Below are 16,969 nucleotides of genomic sequence, written 5' to 3' on the forward strand. Positions count from 1 at the left end.
CACATATACTTTGTCTCATGTCATTGACCAAAATTTACAATGCAGCAGCTCCCCTCCCACTTCCTCCCCATAGTTACCTCCTCCCAGTGTCCATCTAAAATGGGATATTTTAACCTACGCTTCTGACAGGACAAACAGACCAAAAAGAAGAAAAAAATCTGTAAGCATATAGCAGAATAATACTATTAATCAAATTTACCTAACGTACTTGTATAGAACACGACCTAAAACAAACTATACGATGCATATACTCTTTCTAAGTATACAAATGAAGCAAAACAGACTATATGCTAAATCTGAAAGCAAGTCTTGATAAATTTCAATGGTTTTAAGCCCTATGTTCTTTAACAATAGAATCAAATGAGAAATCAGTAACAAACATCAACACAACGTATCAAAATTTGTGGAATCCACCCAAGGCAGTGCTCAGAGGCAAATTTATAGCTTTAAATACATGTAGTATTAAAGAAAAGATTACTTAAGTCAGGGGTTGATAAACTTTTTCTATAAAGAGCAATTATTTTGGCTTTTGTGGTCCATAGTCTGCCACTATAGCACAAAAGAAGCCATAGACAATACGTAAACAAATGAGCATGGCTATGTTCCATGTTCTAACATATGGACACTGAAATTTGAATTTTACATGATTTTCACATATCACAAAATATTTTTTTTCCAACCACTTAACAATGCTAAAAACTTTGGCCATACAAAAACAGTCAACAAGGTCAGATTTGGAGTGCAAGTTTTAGTCTACCAACCTCTGAAACCTAAAGAAAGTCGAAGGAAAGAACTAAAGACGAGAGAAAGGAAAAAAGAAAGAAAGAAAGAAAATAATCAATGAAACAGAAAACAACAGAGAAACTGAATTTGTGATTTGATATCTGCCAACAACAAAAAACAAACTCCTGACTAGTGTGGCTTCACAGATGAATTCCATCAAATACAATGAAAAAATAATACCAATCTTGTACAAACTCAGAAATATAGGCAAACAGGACACTTCCTAACTTGTTTTATGGAAATCTTCATAAAACCCTCATACCAAAGCATCAGAAATAAAATTACAAACAAGTGTCTCTCATAATTACAGGTATAAATTAACAAAATATTAGCAAATTGAATTCCACAATATTAAAAAGGGTAATTTTAAAATAGAGAAAAGAAGTCCAGATCCATGCTACAACATGGATAATCTAGAAAAGGACAAATATTGTATGATCTCACTTACATGAAATAAGAAAAATAGGCAAATGTATAAAAACAAAGTTTAGTAGTGGTTATCAGAGGCAGGAGAATGGAGGAAAGGGGACACTATTGTTTAGGAAGCAGCGAGTAACTGTTTATAGTGATGGGAAATTTTACAACTACTATGGGTGATAGTTGCACAACATGATTAATATGATTCATAGCACCGAAGTTCATACCTGAAAAACACTGAAATGACCAATGTTACATGTATTTGTACAATGATTAAAAAAAGTAGCTTGTTAAGAAAAATAAAAAAATTCATAAACTAAAAAAAAATTATTTATGTGTGTATGTGTATATGTGTGTGTGTGTGTGTAAAAATATAATCATGGCCAAGTAAGGTTTGTATATACACAAGGTTGATATAACATTAAAAAAGTCCAATCAATATAATTCATATGAACCAATTAAAAAAAAATGACATCTCACTGGATTAAAAAAAAAAAAAAACACTTAATGAAAATCAATACTTGTTCTTAACTCTCAGGAAACTAGGAATGGAAGGAAACTTCCTCAATGTGATAAAGGGCAGCTACAAAACCACCTATGGCTAATATCATGTGACCAAATTGGAAATCAGAAGGCATGAATGACCACTCTTCAAAATACCTTTCAACATAGTACCGCAGTAAGTGTTTAACACTGCAGTAAGTGCAATAAGGCAAGGAAGCTGGACATATGCAAAAAGACTGGAAAGAAGAAGTAGAACTTATTTTGTTCACAGACAACATACAGGCAATTCCAGGGTTATAAATGAGATTTGTTCCTAACTGTGTCTTTAAGAAGTTGTAGGTCAATTAGAACAGGTACTTTGGTTCTTAATCAGCCTAACTATAGTGCAATAAAAGGATCAAAGCCTTTTCGATGTTATAAAAGTTGCCTTTGCAGCAAGTGAATCAACCATTTCACAGTCAGAGCAATTTACAAAAAACATAAAACAGATTTCGAGCCAAAACAGCAAAAAGCTCCACTTAAGGACAGCAGCTGACTGTGCCACTTTGAATGTGTGTAGTGCTCTCCATGGTCTTGCCAATAAATCGAATTTCATACATCAGGCTCCTGAAAGGGCTCACTATGCCCCTTCCAAGTCTCCTATTTTCCAGGGCTTCAACTCGTAATTTTTCCCATTCAGGTTACTGTGACAAATCACCTAAATTGTACAACTTCAGGTCTGTTATCTGTTTTGCTTCATTGGCCATGACAGAACCAGTTCAAAGCCCTGTTTAAAGAGCAAGTAGGAGTTGTCCATAAATCAGATGTTCATGACCTGGGGACTGCCTATAACTGTATATGCAGAAAGTCCAAATGAATCTACAAATTGCTATAACAGGTGAATTTATTAAGGTCACCACATAAAAGGTCAAATACAAACCAATTATATTTCTGTATGTTATTAAAACTTTGAAAATTTCTTTTAAAATCCAATTACAAGCATAAAAATATGTAGAAAGTAAAGATTATAAGCAATAAACTATTGCTGAAATAATTAAAGCAGACTTAACTAAATGGAGAAATGCATAATGTTCATAAATCAAAAGACTCAATATTGTTAAGATGTCAACTCTTCTCAAATTAATCTATACTCAACGCTACCTCAGAGGACTTTTTTGTAGAAATTCACAAGTTGACTACAAAATTTATGTGGAAATACAAAGAACAGAGAGTAACCCAGATTATCCTAGGGAAGGGGGATAAAACTGGAGCCTTACAATACCAAGTCTTACTATAAACCTACCATAATGAAGACAGTGCGGTATTGGCAAAAGAATAGATCATTATTTACTCTCTACAGAGAGAGAGAGACCTAATTTTCCAAAGCACCTGTGCAATTTGAGAATAATGTCTTTTCCATAAATAATGCTGGAACAACTGAATATCTGCATGGAAAAATATGAACCTTGACCCCCACCTCACACCACAGACAAAAATTAATCCAAGGTAGATCACAGATTTAAATGTGAAAATTAAAACTACTTCCCTTTTTAAAAATATCACTTAGCTGGTAAAAAACAGCTATCTTTTTAAAAACAACTTTACTATATGTAAGTTATAGAACAAAACTTACTCCTTTTGAGTGTACAATTCAGTGATGTTTAGTAACTTTACAGTTTTGTAACCATCACCACAATCGTCTTCCTTTATCTGTTTTTAAGTTAAGCAAAGTAAAACAAGAGCCAAGTTCCATCATGAAGGCCTCTCTTTCCCTTTCCCATGATACCTGTTTTTGTCTATTCATATAGAAATACTATTCTATATTTAAAAATTTAGAACTCACACTAATGATAGCTTCCTCATTATCTTCACATTTTAAGACATAACTTCTAGAATAATTGAAAAAAAAACTATTTCTTCTGTTTTGTTTGTTTTTTAATTTAATCACAGGACCTGAATTTTGTTTGCAGTAGCTGAGAACTCCATGGGGCTTTCCTATCTTTCTGAGGAATTAAATCTGCTAAGTTAGGAAAGTTCTCAGAAAGACTCCTTAGTTTTCAACAAAATTCAAAATTAAAAAAATGACCACACTTAGTGCTCTGATGAAGATTATGGCCCTTATATACCCTTCAAGCTGGGAAATGAATTTAACCTTCATGGATCAAGTTAGTGACCCCTGCTCCTTTGGTTTCCAAGGCAGTATTCACTGCAGAAGACGACTGCCCAACTTTCCCTCTGAGGGAAGGTTGAACCACCAGCCTTCTGGTTAGCAGTCAAACGCCTTAGGCACTAAGCCACCAGAGCTCCTTTCAGACAAACAGAGAGGCCTATAGTTAACAGTGATACCAGAAAGGTATATACTCATTTGTATAACAATCAACCACAGGAGATCAAGAGGGGAGCATTTGCCCAGGGATAGAACTAGGAAGGTGAGAGAGGATGGGATGGAAGGACAAAGGCAAGTGGTGAGCATGAGGAGGAAGAGGGAAGAGTACTATTGCCGGGGGAGAATGCAGTGAATGTCACAAAAACAGAATATGTAGGTATTGTTGAATGGAAAACCAATTTGCTCTGTAAACTTTCACCCGAATCACAATAAAAAAAACTTATGCATAATGCATAAAATTTTATTTTGGCAAGAGCCTTTTGAAAACATTTCTTAAGTTTAATTCTTCTAAGAAATCTCCTCTAACCAAATAAATCAAAAAACCAAATCACTGCCATCAAGTCAATGGTATAAGAATGAATTAGGGCAAAATCATTGAATTTCACATACCAGTTAAATGAAATAAAAAGATTAATTTTTGTTCACAGTACAGAATTAATGCAATGAATAATCCTATATAATCTTATTAATACATGACAATACTAGGCACTCTGAAAAATTTTAAGAAAGCCTTTAGTGCTAAAGATAAACTCATTCAATCAATACTTGAGTGTCTCCTATGTCAAAGGTATTTGGTAAGGATTACCAAAAAAAAAAAAATTCTCTACTCAATTTATAGGTTAGTGAGGGAAAGAGATCCCAGACAATACAGTGTAATCTGACAGATACCATGATGAAGACATGTACAATTAACAGGAATGCACCTTAGCAGAATCCATTAACATAATGACTTCCATGAAATTGGTGCTTTAATAACAGAAAAAAATGGATCCACTAGAAAAAGGGAATGATTAATTAGTATACAAGAAAATGAAAGCGCTCTTAGAAATTTAAATCTATCAGTGCAATAATAATTTCAACAGTCAAGTTAGAAACTGAACCAAGGAAATTGTACATAAAGTGAAATGAAAAGATAATGACAGGAATTAAAATAAGCCCGTAACATATAGAAGAAATCCAGGAGATTGAACATCCAACTACTAGAACCTTCAAAAAGAAAGAATAGAAAATTTTTCATAAAATTAACAAAAATTTTCTTGGAACCAAAGACCATGAACTTGTGAATGATGAAAAGCTCACAACACAATGATGAGAACTACCACAACAAGGCACCTGTGAAATTTTACATTATGATAGATCAAGAGAAGATCCTAAGAGCCTTCAAGAAAGAGGTGAAAGGTTACTTTCCAAGGACCAAGAATGAAAATGGCATCAAGCTTCGTGAAAGGAACACAGGAAACTGGAAGAGAGTAACAAATCAACATTGCTGTTGTGTGCCACTGAATTGATTTCCAACTTATAGCAACTCCATGTGACAGAAACTGCCCATAGGGTTTTCCAGGCTATAATCTTTATGGGAGCAGATCACCAAGTTTTTCTCCCATGGAGCTGTTGGGTGAGTTCAAATTGCTAACCTTTCAGTTAGCACACAAGTGCTCAACCATTGTGCCACCAGGGCTCCTTAAGGCAGCTTAAAAGGAACTGTAAGTTATGATAGGAATGTGTCACATTTTAAAAGTCAGGCCGTAATTCAACAGAGGAAATTGAGTCTTTTTAGATTTCTGAACACAGGATGGCAAAAATAAAAAATATTCAAAAAAGATAAATTTGCCGGTGATACGTAGAATAGACTGAAGAGGGAAAAATAATGGCAGAAAATTTAGTAATGAAGTAATGGTTCTTGGAACAAGTGATTATAAGAAGTAAGGTATAAATCTTAAATATTATAGAAGTAGAATAAGCAAGATTTGGTAGCAGAGTAGAGAAAGAATAAAATAGAGAAACAAAACAAGAAAGCCTCCCAAGTTTTGAGCTTCAAAAGAAATTGCACCAATCTATACAACTATGAGACCAGAAGAACTAGATGGTACCTGGCTACCACTGTCAACCACTTGGAAGGGGATCTATGTAGGAGATCCTGGATAGACAGGGAGAATAATGTGGAACAAAACTCAAAACCATTTGGAGGAAACAAAAAAAAAAGGGGGGGGGACCAGGTTTGCTGGTCTGATAGAGCCTGGTGGAACCACTGAGACTATGGCCCCTAGCTGCCCTTCAGGTCTGGAATTGAACCCACACCTGTGGCTTCCAGCCAAACAAAAGACAGGCATATGAACTGAACATTTACCTGAGGGAGATACACACCTTAGAGAGAACAATCATGGGAGAAAGAAGGGCTGCTTATGCACAGGGAGACAGCTCAGGGGGCAGAAGTGCATGGAGGGATGGACTCAGGGAAGAGGTAACTATCGGGAGGAAGTGGGAGGGGAGCTGTTGCATTGTGGCAAATTGTGGTCAATGTCATAAGACAAAGTTTATGTGCACTGCTGTATGGAAAGTGAATTTGCTCTGTAAATTTTCACCCAAATCACAATAATAATAATAATAATAATAAAACTGCACCTAAGCATGATATAATTAAACACTAAAGCTGGATAAAAGATCTAAATTGGAGCCCATCTGGAAAACATTACTGTAAAGAGGATACCTAGAGTCACAAGGAAAGATGCACTGAAAGTCACAATGTAAAGAGTAAAAAGAAGAGTCTTAAAAGATGCCTAAGCTGAGGGTGAGAAGGTAATGTTCTAAGTAGCAATTAAAGAATGAGAAGGGAATATCAAGAGGGACAAAGTGTTTTGTCAAATTAAAGTCAGAATACTGATAATTAGGGTCTAAACAAGTTAATTTATCTGTTAAATGGTCACACATGACCTTTGAGGGAGCAAGTACACTAATATGGCTAGGGAAGACAAACTGCTGGGGGTGTTAAGAAGAGTAATTGAAAAAATGTAGGCAATGAGTGGAAGCTACTTGGTCAACACTGGTGGCAACAAATCAAAGTACTGGGGGAAAAAAGATGATAATGGAAAAGAAACAAAGAAAGAATTGTTTCCTTGCTTTTCATATCTTTAAAAGGAAAAAAAGGAGGAAATAAAAAGAAACTAAAGATTTTAAAAAGGCATAATGTAAAAAGCATCATCGTCACTTATAAGAAAATTTAATTTTCAAAAGAATAAAATACCCTCCCCTCTAAAACTATACTGGAATATGTAATAAAAAACCAGGTGCCATCAAGCAAGCCAATTCTGAATTATGATTAGGCAAAAGTATATCAAATTAAATGTTAGGCTCAAGATTCATTATTTTTATTAATGGAAAATCATATGAGTGTTTATAAATGGTATTTCTAATACTCCAACACTTTCATTTCACTGACACTGTTCACGTTTTAAAGTACATAAATTCAAATGTTTGTCAAGCAATTGTCAGGAATCCTAGGATTGAAGAATCAGTACTTTTAAATAAGATCCTCGTAATCTTTATGAAGCTCATAATCTAGTGGAGAAATCAGTACAAATCCAGTCAACACCTAAGATCATTTCAGAGTGATGAATGCTATGAAGATTCTAAAAGACCAAAATGATTAATTATGAAACAATGGATTAAATAAGGTAAGTATGAGACTAGTCCTCAATGGTGAGACAGAGTTGACAATTTCATAATACACAAGAACATGAAAGGTGTTAAAGATGGAAGGTGTATAAGAGAAAAAGGTTGAATGAAATACACCAAAGGAGTGAGAAACATGGAGAAGCATAAAGTAGCTATAATATAGCAAACTGAAACATATAGTACAAAGCAAAGGCCAAAGAGCTAATCAAGGTGCCTAAATGTGATGGAAAGCCAGTGAAGGTTTTTATACAGAGATAACATAATCAGATTCATGTTTTCCAAAGACCATTCTGCCTACAAAGTAGAGAATGAAACAGAGGAAAAAGAAAAGCAGTTGAGATATCAGTTAGATGTCATGAAGTATGGATGGTAAAGTTTTGGGTTCTAATGGTAGCAGCAGAAGTGGTATAAATAACAGTATACTCATACACTAAGGATGGGATATAAATAGTTTATTAAATTTTGGAATGTATTAATCAAAACTTAAAATCTGTGTACCCTTTGGCCCTGGCAATTTCACTCCTAAGAACTGATCCCTGAAAAACTGTAGACATATGCATATACTGGCATAGGATGTACAAAGGATGTGTCTTATGTACACAGAAAGTATCTAATGCTGGTATTTGTGAATTAATTTTTATTTTTATTCTTCCAATTAAACTAGAAAGGTGTTCTCTTTAACAATGTTATCCTCACTCATTTGTATTCTGATGTACGTTCTTGGAAGAAAAATACGTATGTTGGTTACCCCTGGCAATGTGGCAATCAATCAATCCAACAGAAAATAGCCAAAAGCTATGCCACATGTGGGAGCTCTGGTAGCGTAGTGCCTAAGGCACCTGACTGCTAACCAGAAGGCTGGCGGGTTCAAACCCACCAGCCACTCCTCGAAAATAAGGCTGGGCAATCTACTGCCTCAGAAACCCAAGGAAGGGTCACTATGAGTCAGGTCCAACTCGAGGGCAAATAACAACAACAACAACATGCCACGTGTATAAAAGCTGAAGGATCAGTGAATATTTAGTTTGGACTAATACAGAAGGTAAGCTCCATGAGGCAGGAATTTATTTTGTTCAGTGCGTAGAAAAATTCTGAAACTAGGTGTTCTGTCATACTTGGTATATGACTAAATAAATAAATGAGAACCAAAGTCTTAAAGAGATATAATTTGTTTTCAAATGTTTTTAGGTCACATAAAAGAGAACATGGATTAATTCTGCCCTCTACAATCACAATTAATAAAAATCAAAAGGGGGGGTGGGGAGGATCTATAGAAAGGAGGGAGCAAAACACAAATTTTAACTTGTAAGAAATAAGCAGTCATCTAATAATGGAATTAGTTGCTTAAAAAGACAGTGAGATCCCCTTTTGCATATACAGTACTGTGCTGTTAGTGAAGGCAAACATGGGTATATGGGTGGATAGACAGGTGGACTGGCTGAACTACTAGGTATGTCTATGTAGGGGGGGAGTAAACCCAAGACAATGTATAGAGCTGGCAGACAATGGTTCTACAAGTATATTTGTATGATCTGTAAGAATTCCCAGGTGTACAGTAGAGCTGACAAGAGACAAGGTTGGAGTCACTTCTTGGCCACAGCCAGTAGTTGGACCTGTGGACTCAGGACCATAGTTGCAGGGGACATCAAGCTCAACTGGCATAATACACAAAACGCTGTTCCACCTCCTACTTTGGCAAGTAGCGAATGGGATCTTAAAACTTCCAAACTTAAAAGCAGCCATCTAGATGCAATGATGGGTCTCTCCTCATCCAGAGCAAAGAAGAATGAAGAAAACTAAAGACACATGGAAACAATTAGTCCAAGCGACTGGTACACCATGCAATCCGCAGCTTATATAACTCTGGAACCAGAAGAGCTAGATGGTGCCCAGCTACCACTGTCAACCACTTGGAAGGGGATCTATGTAGGAGATCCTGGATAGACAGGGAGAACAATGTGGAACAAAACTCAAAATCATTTAGGAAAAAAAAATGGAGGGGGACCAGGTTTGCTGGTCTGATAGAGACTGGTGGAACCCCTGAGACTATGGTCCCTAGCTGCCCTTCAGGTCTGGAACTGAATCCACACTTGTGGCTTCCAGCCAAACAAAAGACAAGCAAGCATATGAGGGGAACATTTACCTGAGGTAGATACACTCCTTGGAGAGAACAATCATGGGACAAAGAAGGGCTGCTTATGCACAGGGAGACAGTTCAGGGGGCAGGAGTGCATGGAGGGATGGACACAGGGAAGAGGTAACTATTGGGAAGAAGTGGGAGGGGAGCTGTTACACTGGGGTAAATTGCAGTCAATGTCATGAGACAAAGTATATGTGAGAACTGCTGTTTGAAGCTGAGTTTGTTCTGTAAACTTCCACCCAAATCACAATTTAAAAAAAAAAAAAAAGAAAGGCAACTTTGACACCTACTGGGGGACTGCATTTGGTCATGTATGTGATTTAAAAAAAAAAAAAAAGACAGTGAGATCAAAACAGAAACAAAGACAATACATATTGACAGTGAGGTGGGGTAACTATGACTCTCATCAAACATTGTGGATAGAAGTAAAATTGTATAATCATTTGAAAAACTCTGGCAGTATTTACTAAAACTAAACATATACTTAACCTGTGACACCACGTTTCTACTTATATATATATATGTATGTGTGTGTATAAAATAACAAAGAGAAATGAGTGCATATACGAAAGAATGTGATAGTACCTTTATCCATAACCAAAAAAAAAAAAAAAAAACCGCACTTCCATGGAGTCGACTCTACTCATAGCGACCCTTCCTCCTTGGGCTTCCCATGGAAGGCACTATCTCTCTACAGCAGATTGTCCAAACTGCCTTCCAAGAAGTGGGTGGTGGGTTTGAACCACCAGCCTTCTGGTCAGCAGTCAAATACCTTAGGCACTACACCACCACAGCTCCCTTTACCTATAGTAGTCAAAAACCAAAAACAACTCAAATGTCCATCAACAATGGATTTGTGGAAGGAGGCAAAAACAAACGCAGAGGTTTCCAACACAGATAGCTAACAAGAAAAGTAGAGATTACATAAAAGAAAAAGGTTCCATTTGACGTGATGATTTTAAAACAAACGTACAGGAGGCAGAATTCCAAGAGTCTGTATGATTTAGAGGACTAGAACTAAGAAAACAGACAAATCCAGGCTAGGGGAATTATTAGCTTTAAAAATAATCAATACTAAACTTTCACCCAAATCATATTAAAAAAAAAAATCTATATTTAGGTAGAAGAAGAGATAAGAGACATAGGAAAGACTGTAAGAATATAAAACTGGGAAATAACATAGTTTGAGAAATAGCTGACTGTATTAGCAGGAGCCATTGAGGATAACTAATGGGGGGGGGGGCAAAAATCAAAAGGTCAGGTTAATAGTTTGGTAAAGGCCAAGGAAAAAAATACAAATGGCCAAATATTAGTAAATATAACAAAGCCTGAGTAATTATTAGTAGGTTTACCAAAGAATCCACTGATTTTATTAGCTATAACAAAGTGTAATGAAAGAACAATCATATTTCGGTGGATTGAGTAGAAAATGGAAGACAAACGTCGTAAATTTAAAAAAAAAAAAAGGCCTTGAATCAGAGGTTGGTAAAGTTTTTCTGTAAAAGGAGCAGGCAATACATATCTTAGGTTTTACAAGCCTCATATAGCCTCTGTTACATATTCTTATAAACCAAACTCACTGCCACTGATTCATTTCCAACTCATAGCAACTCCTCCTTGGGTTTCTGAGACAGTATCTCTATGGAAGTAGATACCCCAATCTTTCTTCTGAGGTCTGGCTGGTGAGTTTGAACCACCAGGCTTTTGGTTAGCAGTCAAATTCCTTAGGACCTATGCCACCAGAGCTCCTCATATTCTTATATATGTACAAAAACAGGTTCTAGGCCATATTTAGCTAATCTTTGCCTTAAAATCATCTCTGCTCCTAAATCAAGCATTTGGAGAAAAAGCTAGCATATAGCTAACTACCATTTTGACACTCAGAAAAATGCTCTTTCATAAAGCATGTACTTCAGGGTTGTTTTGTTTTCTTTTGTTTTCCCCCTTCAGTGATAGAAATTCTCATGCATTAATAAATGCAAACAATTTTGTTGATCCATTAAGTTCAAAAGCTTAACCACATTTAACACCAATAGCTGCTATCTATAACAAAGAAATTTATCCGATCCTTTCACCTAACAAACTCCATCTTACCAAGAACTCCAAAGAAATTTTAACAATAAATTTCCATCATCCAAGGAAAGATTAAACCACTTCTGGATACCCAAGGTATATTATAGTTGAGGATCAACTGTTTAGAAAAAAAAATTTAACTGTTAGGTAATCAAAAGTTTTTGACAGTAGTTGAAGAATCAAGTATTACAGGGTATTCACTTGTTAAAACTACAAAGAATATCACAGTGAAAAATATAAATTGAAAACAATTTTCTCCCTTGTCAAAAAAACCTGAACACTGAGTAGCATTTACTCCACCTGGCAACAACTCTTAAAAAAATAAATCACTAACTCATTCCCCAAACAAGGGAAACTCATGAGGATGAGTTTTGAGTCTAAACTCAAATAGTAGCTGTTAACAGACATGAACTATGTGAAAAAGAGAAGGTAAAGGATAGCAATGGACTAGGAATTTACTTCTGCCCAACTTGGGTTCTAACAGTATTCAAAAGAAGGCAAGTTCAAATAAAAAAGCAACAACACATCATGCCACTGTAATATGAAATAACCTCCAGTTTATCTTTTAATTTATAGATATGGATTATTTATAAGGCAATAAATTCTTAAATATAAATTAAGTTTACTGAATTCATTTTCTGACCCATTTAGATAAATTTTGTTTCAGTTTGATTTGGGGTCATCAATGCCCCAATTTCCCCTCTCTCCCTCAATCAAGAGTTGACCATATATGTTACCAAGTAACTGTTATATAAGAATGAACAAAATTCTTTATCTTAATCTATGAAAGATTTTCATTCTGGTAAGTCATCCAATTTGCCTATGACTCTGGATCCTGCTGAATTACTATTCATTACCAAAAAAGGACAACTGTTTTTCAAAAAACATAAAAGCAGTTGTGTTATACTTCAAAGTGACTTACATTTATCATCGTCTAAATCAGCATTCTATAGAACCAATATGTTAAATCCAAAATCTAGTCCATTTCAATCTTCCTTTTATCACTTAAGAGTGAAATTGTTACCTACCTTTCAGAACCCTCTTGTTTCAACTGAGAGACTTCACCAAGTGCTGAATCAGTATCCATAAGACCAAGAAAATCTTGTTTTATATTAAGGGATGGTTTTTCCAAATCGCTGCCTGATGTTTCATGACTTCTCATCAATATAGGATCCAGATCACTTGGCGGTATCTCTGACCCCTCACCTTCTGTAAGACGACTCCGATGACCAGGAGAACTGGGAACACTATTCCCTTCTTGGTCAGAACTATTCTTTTGCTTTCCATCTCTCTGGGGCTTACTATTCAATCCATCATCCCGGAAGCCTTTGGCAAATGGATTGTAATCTATTTTCAGCTGGGTAATCTGAATATTCTGGTAAGCTGTCACTGCAAAGAATTCAGTTTGTGGAAAGGTAAAAGTGTGGACACCGGGACCATTCAATTGTATCACTTCAGTAGCCTTTTCTGCAGGTACCAAATGAAGTCTTGGCAGGTAGCGATGCATAGAGTGCAAGATGATGTGCCCTTCTTGGTCCAGTGTATTGTTGGTAAGTTTGAGTTTATAGAAAGATACCGGTTGATGCATCCAATAATGACCTGTGGAAGGAGATTCTGGATGAATAAAAACCCTCCCCAAAACATGGGGCTCAGCCTTCCCACTGGGTTCCCACCAACGACCATTCCATTTGTAACGATGGTTGTCCACAGGAGATATATCCATAACAAGGATGTACTTCAAATTTGAATCTAAACCTGTTATCCAATAACGACAGTAAGGAAACATGCGCCTTCCCTGCTTGGTCAGAATCATCTCTGTGCTTCGATGATAGAACTCGTTCCACATACTATTGTTATCCAGAGTAACTGTGATTCCTCCCACAGTACAATCAGCTGGAAGGCAAATTTTTCCTTTAGATTTTTCTGGTGATGACACACTGCCAGCCAAAGCACAGGCATCCCGATTAGTAACCAAAATTCCCTGATCAGTTTTGCCATTTCCTGGCTGCTTTAGGATGACAAAGAAGGTAGGTGCTGCTCCTGCCACTGTCCCACCATCCTGATTAGCCAATATAATCTGCTGTTTCTCCTCCATGATTCCAGTGAGAAACTCAGTAGTAAAAGAGCTAATCACCAGTCACAATAGCCTTCCCAGCCTAAAAAAAAAAAGAGGGGGGAAAAAAAACCTTAATCAACTGAGTTTATTTTGTTATCAAAAATACAAGAATGACTATCCTCAAAATACTCATAAATTCTTCTAAGACTTTGCTTCTCCCCTTGTAAATCACTGTGAGGATATTCATTCTAGAAAATTCAATTTTTTTTTAAAGTTCACTTAAATCTAGTTAAATTATTCATACCCTACCACACCAATTCACTATAGATACTGTGATTGCACACACTAAAAGAACTAAAGTATGTATTTGTTTAATACAAGTATTAAAATAGACAACCATAGGGAGCAAAATAATTTAGAGGGTCATTTACATTAAAAAGAGATCCCAACACTTCATGAGCTAATTTGCCAGAGGATTCCTTTACATAACATATGTTCCTGGGATGACTAATAAATAAATTTCCATGTTACTACTGTACAGAATTAGTTCTTTATTATAGTACTGGCATGATTCCATAAATAAGTAAAATGCTAACTTAGCTTGTTAGCACATACATCTAAAAAAGCCATGACAACAAATCACCAGAACTTATCTAAAAAAAACACAGCTGAGTCTATACCTCAGAGCTCGTACTACAAAAAATTCCAGATGAATCAAAGATTTTATTTTTTAATCTTTACTTTTGATAAGATTATTACCAATTAATTGAATTTTTATTTAATTAAATTTGAGAAATTCTTATAGAAGTCCTAAGAAAAGTTTCTTTGTAATAAATAGAACAAAAACCTAGAAAACAGTAAGTTTTTTTAAAAAAATATTGACAAATTCAGTACGTTCCAACTTTTTAAATCTGGCAAAAAACATCCAAACAAATTTAAAAAAAAAAAATAAATAGCTAACTAGGAAATATGGTATTAGCAAATTATATAGTAAAAAACTCATTTCTCTAACATAAAAAAGGCTCGTACAAAATCAACAAGACCAAAAGCCTAATTTAAAAAAAATATATGAATAGACAGCTCACAATAAAAAAGGAGCAGATAGCTATGGAAATGTTTACAGACTCACTCAGAGTAAGACAAATGTAAATTAAAACCACCCTGAGATACATATTTTTTTTTTAACCATCCGGACTGACAAAAATCAAAGTTTGGTGGTGGTGGTGGTGGGAAGGGCACAGGTCAACCAGCATTCTCATCCAAATAACTGCTGGGAGTCAGAATGACAAAATCTCTATGGTAGAGAACTACTTGAAAAGATAAAAATACTTCAAAGTACAAATGCATCTATGACACAGTAGTTGTTCCCAAGACTTTCTTACACATATATACATACCCATGATAAGTGGTATGAATAAAATTATTTCCTATGTCTTCATTAAAAACAAATGACTAGGAAGAAAATGTCCATTAATAGGGTCTGATTAAATAAATGATGGCACATCCATGGAGTTGAATACTATGCAGCTGTTAAAAGGGAATAATAAACTCAAATGCCTTAGGCACTACTCCACCAGACCTCCTAAAATCTTTATAGACTGATACAAAACTAGCTGCACGATATATTAAGGACAAAATGTTCAGAGGAAGTTGTAGATTATGCTGTACTTCTTTAAAAAGTCAAAAGGGGGGGGGAGGTGGCAAAGAAAGAAAATAAAGGCATACCTCAGCTATACCATGGGTTCTGTTCCAGACCAGTGTAGTAAAGCAAATACCACAATAAAGTCACAGAACTTTTTGGTTTCCCATAGCATATAAAAATTATGTTTACACTATACTGTAGTCTATTAAGTGTGTAAGAACATTATGAAAAAGTGTGAAATAGTGAGATTTATCAAAATGTGACACAGAGACACAAAGTGAGCACACGCTGTTGGAAAAATAGGCACTGACAGACTTGCTGGACGTGGTTGCCATAAACCTCTAACTTGTTTAAAAAAAAAATCATCTGTGAAGTGCAATAAAGCAAGGTATGCATGATATATATGTGTATTTGCTTAATGTAAATAGACTAGTTCTATAAAGATGAGAGAAGAAATTAGTAATACTGGTAATATCAAGGGAAAATGGGGTGGCTGGGAAAGATACTATATCCTGACACCTTCTAAGTTTTTTACCTTGTGAATGAACATAGATCTCTTAAAAAAAAAAAAAATGAAAGTTAAAACTAAATTAGTTAATTCTTAAATTACATGAAAAGGGCCATATTTTTTTCTGATTCTATTTACACAGTATGTCCAGAACAGACAAATTCATACAGACAGAAAAAAGATTAGTGGTTCCCAGTGTTTGAAGGAGGGAAGAATTGGAAAGAACTGCTAAAAGTTTTCATTTTGGAGCGACAGAAATATTCTGGAATAAGATATTGGTGATGGGTACACAACATAATATGTTAAAAACTACTGATACATGTATTTTTTAACGGTAGGGTTTATGTTTAATTATATCTCAATTAAAAAGTTATAAAGAAACCTCAGATTATTAAATTTATTAAATTCAACTAAAGCAATATGCTAAATTATCTAAGATTCTGCCAGACATAAATTATCCCTCTAATTAGTTGTTATCCAAAAGGAAGATGCTAGATCAGTACACCTGTGGGTAATTTTGTTTTATCAAATTCAGACAAACTGCTGTTTTTCATCTTCATTAAAAAATTCTAATTTTAGTTCTAGCGACTGGGACACCATGCGATCCACAGCCTACACGACTATAAGACCAGAAGAACTAGATGGTGCCAGCTATCACTATGAACCAACCACCTGGAGGGGGATCTATGTAGGAGAGCCTGGATAGAGAGGGAGAACAATGTAGACCAAAACTCAAAATCATTTGGGTAAAAAAAAAAGGGGTGGGGGGAGATCAGGTTTGCTGGTCAAATAAGAGCCTGGTGGAACCACTGAGACTATGGCCCCTAGCTGCCCTTCAGGTCTGGAACTGAACCCATACCTGTGGCTTCCAGCCAAACAAAAGACAGGCATGTCAGTTGAACATTTACCTGAGGTAGATACACTCCTTGGAGAGATCAATCATGAAAGAAGGGCTGTCTATGCACAGGGAAACAGCTCAGGAGGCAGGTATGTGTGGAGGGATGGACAAAGGGAAGAGGTAACTATGG

At 35.6% G+C, this 16,969-nt stretch overlaps 1 protein-coding gene across 1 annotated transcript in view; it reads right to left on the minus strand.

Annotated features, from left to right (window-relative positions):
- Positions 1-13,830, minus strand: part of MGA (MAX dimerization protein MGA) — an 86,425-nt gene extending 72,595 nt beyond the window's left edge. The window contains exon 1 of the mRNA XM_042783699.1: positions 12,764-13,830. Coding sequence (XP_042639633.1) covers positions 12,764-13,830 — 1,067 coding nt within the window. The remainder of the gene's footprint in view (positions 1-12,763) is intronic.
- Between the last annotated feature and the right edge of the window lie 3,139 nt (positions 13,831-16,969).

Source organism: Orycteropus afer, unplaced genomic scaffold (assembly GCF_000298275.1).
Source record: "Orycteropus afer afer isolate SDZICR_OR568_19922 unplaced genomic scaffold, OryAfe1.0 scaffold00026, whole genome shotgun sequence".
Taxonomy (NCBI): Eukaryota; Metazoa; Chordata; class Mammalia; order Tubulidentata; family Orycteropodidae; genus Orycteropus; species Orycteropus afer.